Here is a 7,196-nt window from a genome sequence, read left to right as displayed (position 1 = left end):
GACTCCACGCAGAAAGATCCCGGGTGTCCTCACCGGGACGTGAACCGGCGACCTTCTAGCTGCGAGGCAACGATGCTAACCACTGAGCCACCTTGCAGCTCCAGGGAGATTCGTTTCCACTCAGATCATGGCAGAAAGCCCGCTCGTGAAAACGTTTAAAATCTATTTGAGTAGAATTTGTGATTTAGTTTTTGGGCATGTTTGACCACTGCAGCAGCACAGCGGTCACTCAAATGGTTCCCAAAGACACCAGCATCAGTATGAGGGGCGTCTGTGATCAGAAGATCAAGGAGTGATGATCTAGAAGGAGATTTGGGCCGGGATGGACTGAAGATTTAATGTCTCCTAAAAACAAGGGCAGCAAACCGTGGAACTTAGAAACAGTCAAACAAGGATTCATTTATACTCTCACCAAAAACAAACACTTTATTCAGCTCGTGGTCTTAATGTCCCACATTAAACATCTTGGCAGTGGAGATAAGTGAAGTGACGGCAGCCAACACTCCAGATAAAAGAAAACATTCAGTATTTTGGGTGAGATAAAGTTCCCACGTAACCCACTGTAGGAAAACGAAAGTAAATATTTGGATTATGTCAGCCGCGGATACGACATCAGAAACGACACGACACGTTCAGTTTTCTGTTCCGACAGCAGCCGATGTGTTTATTTGCAGGAGGATGCGATCGACAGACAAACGGGTCGATACAGAAACAGAACAGGAGCCCAGTAAGGATGGGTTCGATAAAGGAAGAACAAGATCCATCCAAAGACGACTAAAAAGACAATGATTAAGTTAACGTCGCTCTATTTACATACAAAGAATAAAATTAGAAAAAATCCATAAAAAAACAAAAGAATCCTCGGTTCTATTTACAGGTTCTGTACAGGTATGAGGAGGAGGAGGAGGCGTCCTGCTGCAAGAAACACAGAAAGAAATGCCGTCAGACAAACTGGTACATCATTAAACACTTCTATATCATGCAGCTTGTTCATTAACTGCTGAACTCATTCATTTCTACACTCCTGCAGAAGCTCATGCTTGCTTTTATCTTTCATTCTGCTTTTATCTTTATGACTCGGCTGCTGCTAACATCCCCCAGCGAGGCATTAATAAAGTTTATCTTATCGTAAACTCACTAAACGTCACTCCCTTAACCTCCTTACCTATAAACGATTGAGCAGGTTGTTCTGAATGTCCTCATACACCTGGTTGTAGAGCTCCTCTTTGGATTTAGAACCATCCAGGCTCTCTGCAACAAAAAAAGAAAGTCAATCAGATGTTTGTAACCTGCACTGTAACTGTAAATGTTGACACAGAGTCTGTGTTCATTCTGGAGCTTCTGCAAAAAGCAGCTGCACTTTTCTGTTTTAAGTCCAGCTGCTTTTTATTGAAGCTCTTAGAACGTATCTCTATGAAAACAAACTGATCTGACAACACACAAATGAGCTGTGACGTACCGATATCCAGACCGCTCTCCTCCATCTCTCTCCGGTGCTTCAGGTACATGGGCCACACGTGGCCGTCGAACAGGCCCGGGGGGTCGGGGACGGTGTACTGTCTCGTACTGGAAGTTAGAAATGCACAGTGTGAGAGTTTGCACCGAACACGAGGAATCAAAAAGGCCAAACATGAGAGGATGCTTGTGTCGGCTCACCTTCTCCTTCTTTTGCACTCTTCATAGGGGATGGTGATGTAATAGCTCTTGTCAAAAACATCCCGCAGGGGCCTGCAGAGGAGAACGAGTTCATGAGAACGTGCCACATCTTCACAGTAAAAGGAGTATAAATACACAAGTGTTCATGCGGCTGCTTATCTCTGCAGAGTGCCTGACATCCAGAACTAGCACAGAGAGCCCCGCCCAGCTGCCTCATTAATGGACAACTCAAGGAGCCTCTTTCTCCTTATCTCTATCTGCAGCACCGGTCAAGTCAGACTGTGTGGGGGGTCACGAGCACGTGAGCCGGTGGCAAGAACACAAAATAATCATGTGACAGAATTAAGCCACCTAAAGGTTGTTGTCATGACTTTCCTGGAACGTGCGAGACAAACATGACCTGCTCTCTTCTCTCTTGTGGTTTGTGAAAGTGAGCACAGCGTATTTATGCAAACTTTCCCGCTCCGTAGACACAATGTGCTCACAGTGCAAACCACAAGTCTACCCACAACTGAAGCCTCTGTCAACATCACGTGACAGATTCAACCCTGCCCGCCTTCACTTTGTTGTCGTGAACGTCCTAGAACGTGCGAGGGCAAAAATGACCTGTTCTCTCTCTGAACTTATGAAGTGTGGAAGCTAACACAACTTATGTATTCAGAGGCAGTCACGTAATCTCCTGCACTACGTACTGCACGTAGACACCACACTTCTCACCACAACTGAAGCCTTTGTCAACATTATGTGGCTGTACTGGTTTTTCAGGAAGCTGCACTCATGCATGTAAACTTGCCAATGACAGTAAAAAAAAAAAAAAGATGAACTTACGCGTAGTTGTAGAGCAGGAATCCCTCCACAATCAGAATGTGGATCTGCTCGTCTGGGTTCGCCACGCCAGAGGCAGAAGACAGGGCGACGCCGTGGGATCTGGCGAACTTCACCGGGTTCTCGATCCAGCCTTTTACCGTGTTGGTCATGGCCTCCATATCCAAAGCTGTGATCACTGCAGAGCAAGATTGATAAAAAAAAAAGGGAAGATGATGGAAAGAACAGAGTGTTAGTATCAACAAAAGCAATGTGGGAATGTGTTTGATGTTTTTTTTTTTTATAAACTAAATGTTAATGATGTGAAATGGCAGTGATGTGTGTGATGGTGGAGGGTGGGGGTGTATTACAGTCAAGTGACAGGTGTGCTGATGATCAGTGAGTCACTGGCAGTCTTCAGTGAAGTCTTACCATCCCATTGTCTAAAGCCGTCCTCCCCGACTTCTATCTGATCGGGTTTCTGAAATAACAGTCACCAATAAAACATTGCTGCAACCTCACAGCTCTGAACACTTGCAGATCCCACTCACATGCCAGAGGAATGAGGCCAAATGCAGAGGAAAGACTACAGCACACAGCAAAGGGCATGCACGTAAATACCGCGAGCAATTTACAAAACTATGCAGCAGTCGTGAAAACTGGGAAAATGTGATCAGCAAAGTATTACAGGAGATAATATTATGGAGATAAAGGAGAATAAATACAGAAACTTAAGGAGTCCAGAGGAAAGTTGGTGCATTTAAAGTGTGTTAGATGTGAATAAAGTCTAGAATAATGAAAGAACAGAAGCAGGAAGGAGAGACAAACGAGGGAAAGCAAGCACTTTGCATAGACATGAGGGAAATTTCCACATCCAGTGAGGAGAACAATGTGTGGTGGGGGGATGGGACTGGACTCCCTCTACTTTGCTCACACATGGCGCCCATGCAGTGTCCACGAAAAGGGAAAAGAAGCAGCAACAACAAACTAAAAATGGACATTTTCCAACAACCGACACTCACCTTGAAAAAGTCGTCTTGGTGCACAACACAGCAGTTGGGCAGAGTCTTGATCAACCTGTCTGTCAGGGTGGTTTTACCACCATTAGTGACGCTGTAGAGAAATAAAAAAAAGAGTCAGAAATGTGTTAAAATACACTGTGGTGTAAAACTAAATGATCTTTCCTAGAAATAAAGAAGCTATTGCACTGCTCAGCATTTACATTTTTATGATTAGAAATCCCCCTTTGACTAAAAACACACACATGATCCTCCACATGATGAATACATGCTGTACAAACACAAAGTCTTTCAGTTTTGGATGAAACCATCTGAGATTGAAAGCAATTAAACTGTGCCTAATAAATAAATAAATAAGTAAACACACTTTAATTAAATACCACACAGCTATCACTTCATAATCATAATGTCAATATCATTTGCAATATTGCACATTCTCTGTATGTTTACCATAAAAGTCAGTGCTGTGTGCAATATTTAATTAAAGTGTGCAATATTCTTTTTATTACTTCTCTCTCATTGGCAGCATCACTTCTTGCTATGTATGAAAACATTGAGGTTTATTAATCCGGAAGGGAGCCAGATACCATCACTATACATGAGTAAGAATTAAAAAAAATAGTAAATTAAAACTTTAAAAGAAAAGTACAAAGTGATGCTGGCAGTGACATCCAAGCATTCAAGCAATACAGCACATGATAATAAAGGATTGTGCTTCCGGACAGAGCTGAGGTTAAATCTCCCTCCACTTTTCACTGAGACTCGCGGTGAATTTTCAAAAGTCCCGCTCGATTCATGTCAACAAACCGAACAAGTTACCGGACGTGACTTTAAACGTGTTTCTGGCGGGCGGCTGATAACACATGTGTCTGACAGGATAAAAAGCTAGCGGACACCAGCTAACGGGGGTCACTTTTATAGCAGAAAGGACTTCACCAGAAGGACTAGTTTGGGTGAAGAACAGGAATAATAACACGAAGCTACACGAGATGACTGAGTCACAACAATCAGGCACCAAACTCCAGCTAACTACCTCCACATACTACGTTATCAGAGTTTGAACATTAAAGAACACGTTAGCAAACAATTAAAGGACAACACGCTAGCAAACAGTTAGCTGCTGAATAAATACAAAAATAGTGAAACGTACCCGCCAATTCCTATAATGTATTTCATCTCGGTCGTCTCTTCTCGGTTGTCCCGCTCAGCTGAAGAAACCAGTCACCGGTTCTTGTTACCGAAGTTTACAAAAAAAAATCCGACAAAATTTAACTAAAGTTCTTCTGTTTGTTTGTTTGTTTGTTTTCTGTCCGCTGCAGCTTCATTCAGTATCCGCGCGAGCCGCTCCGTTTTATATCCAACCGGCGTCGTAGTTGCGTCATGACGCACACAGGCACGGGGCGGTCTCGTGCTCTGACGTACTCGTACCCTTTCCCCCCTTCTCTGTTCTCTCGTACGTGCCTCTCCCCAGCAGCCAATCCGAGCCCCCGGAACTCCGGCCTCCAGCCAATCACAGGCAGGCGAACTTTCACACATTTACATATGTGTGTGCAGCTGCTGGTGTCGCTCGGAGCGACGCTGAGGCGCTAATCCGCCCGAAGCAGCGACGGAAAAGTACAGCAGTGATGCGGTACAGTCACACCGAAATACCTGCGGAGTGGGTTTGTTCTGGTCACGGCTGCTTACATTTATGGTAACACTGCTTTAATAGGTAATCTGAAACCAAAATCACAGCTTAGTTGGTAAATATTCTTACTTTCATGTGTATTCTTTTTTAAAATTGATTTTAATATTTTATTTTTTACATTTTTTTTAATCTATTAGTAGGAGTATTTCAAAAGCTTTTGTTTTATTTATTTATTTGTACACCTATTCATACTTTTTTTGGTCTATTTTATCCACCTGATCTTTTTTCCCCCCCTAAACTTTAATTTATTGGGCTTTCATGTTTATTTTACTGTGGGCACAACTTTAGCTCGAAATTAGTCACTGGCAAATATTATTGCATTCATATTTAAGTTTTTCTTGATTTCAACTACATGTTTTACTCATTAGTATTTCTAAAACTGATTTTTATTCATTTATTTGTACACTTATTCATACTTTTTTGTCTATTTTATATATTTTTAAAAATGAATTTAGACCTATCCTTGGATTTCTTGGGGTTTCTTGATTTTTCTGGGGCACAACTTCAGATCTGACTCAGTCAGGTTAATGTCCGTTACTGTATTATCTTTGTAAGGCCTTAATATTTATCAGGTAAGTTAAAGTAATCCCTGTATAATAATACAAATGATGGTAACTTGGCAAGTAGGTCCAGAAATATTACTCTGGCAAGATTTTAGATTTAAGTGCTGCTATGAAAGTAAGTAGGTCTGGAGGTATATATATATACTGTATATACGCTGAAAATTAAGTTACCATACTTTTTGTTGCCTGTGGTATTCTTTATGCTATAAAACAATGTTGGATGATAACCTACATATCTTACCTCAAACTATAGCTATATGTGTGTCCTCCTGACCTATTTTCTTTTAATTTAATTAACATTTATAGCAGCACTCTAACCTAAAATCTTGTCATACAGTATTTCTGGACCTCCTAGTCGAGTCAGATCACGGTTATTTATATTATACAGTTGCTGCTTCAACTTACCGGACTATGAGAAATATTAAGGCCTTACACAGGATTATCAATTATAGATATGAATCTGGCTAATTTAGAGCTAGAGTTGTGATAAAATATACATGAAAACCCAACAAATACAATAAAAAGTGAGGTGATTATTACCTGCTAGAAGAATATTTCTCCACTTCAGCTGCCTTCAGACTCAGCAGCAGCAGCAGGTGTATGAGAACATTACACCAGTTTTAAAGTCTTTGCACTTGATATCTTTCTGATTTGTTTTTAAGATCCCTTTCTAGGTTTATAAAGCTCTTACTGGTACCTGTTTATCCTGTGAACCCTCCAGAACCATCAGGTCTTCTGGTTTGGGCCTTTTAATGTCAGAACAAAAGGCCCACAGTGAGGCAGCCTGTTGTTGTTGTGGTCCACGTGTCAGGAGCAGCTTTCCAGAAGATCTGAGGGCAGCAGAGAGTGCTGATGTGTTTAAAAAATGTTTTAAAGCAAACTAGAGGCCTTCCTTTTTATTCTGGCTTTACAGTGATATTATTTATTGATTTATTACCTTTTCTCTGAGTCTAACTCCATGAACACTGATCAGCCACAACAACAAAGCCACTGACAGACAAACTTAATCATTACAGTTCAGTGTTTTGCTAAAGTGTGCTGCAGATCAAGCACCATGGCAGCATTGGTCTCCCAAAGCAGGACAACATAAAATATTTAGGATTGACTCCAACAACTCCTCATATTTCAATAAATCGAGCATCTACAGGATGCACCAATGGGGAGATCGATCCATGAGGCCCCATTAATCAACCCAGAGAACCCAAAGGATCCACAGCCGATGTCTAGGTGTTGGACACCACAGGATGCCTCCAGAGGTCCAGTGTTCATGCTTTGGTGTGTCAGAGCTGTTCTGGCAGCCTGAGGGGGATCTAGGCAATCTTACGATATCATTAGTTGGCTTCTGGGCTGCAAGGTGGTGCGGTGGTTAGTATCGTCGCCTCGCAGCTAGAAGGTCGCTGGTTCGTGTCCCAGTGAGGACACCCGGGATCTTCCTGCGTGGAGTCTCCATGTTCTCCCCGTGCAGCG

General features: G+C 42.1%; 1 protein-coding gene across 2 annotated transcripts; it reads right to left on the bottom strand.

The window, feature by feature from the left end:
- Nucleotides 1–636: 636 nt before the first annotated feature.
- On the bottom strand, nt 637–4,808 carry mibp (muscle-specific beta 1 integrin binding protein). 2 transcript variants are annotated; one of them, XM_008304800.1, is made up of 8 exons: nt 4,630–4,808; nt 3,483–3,573; nt 2,893–2,941; nt 2,485–2,659; nt 1,657–1,728; nt 1,460–1,566; nt 1,166–1,251; nt 637–912 (listed from the first exon to the last, which is right to left on the bottom strand). In XM_008304800.1, exons 1-7 carry the CDS (start codon nt 4,653–4,655, stop codon nt 1,166–1,168), a joined length of 606 nt encoding a protein of 201 aa, XP_008303022.1. In that variant the 5' UTR covers nt 4,656–4,808; the 3' UTR covers nt 637–912. The 2 variants fall into 2 exon arrangements, with proteins under 2 accessions (XP_008303022.1, XP_008303021.1); XM_008304799.1 differs by having other exon boundaries at nt 637–915; nt 4,630–4,806.
- Between the last annotated feature and the right edge of the window lie 2,388 nt (nt 4,809–7,196).

The sequence above is a fragment of the Stegastes partitus genome, unplaced genomic scaffold (assembly GCF_000690725.1).
Source record: "Stegastes partitus isolate 25-593 unplaced genomic scaffold, Stegastes_partitus-1.0.2 Scaffold2326, whole genome shotgun sequence".
Lineage (NCBI taxonomy): Eukaryota > Metazoa > Chordata > Actinopteri > Pomacentridae > Stegastes > Stegastes partitus.
This window is presented reverse-complemented; position numbering and strand designations above follow the sequence as displayed.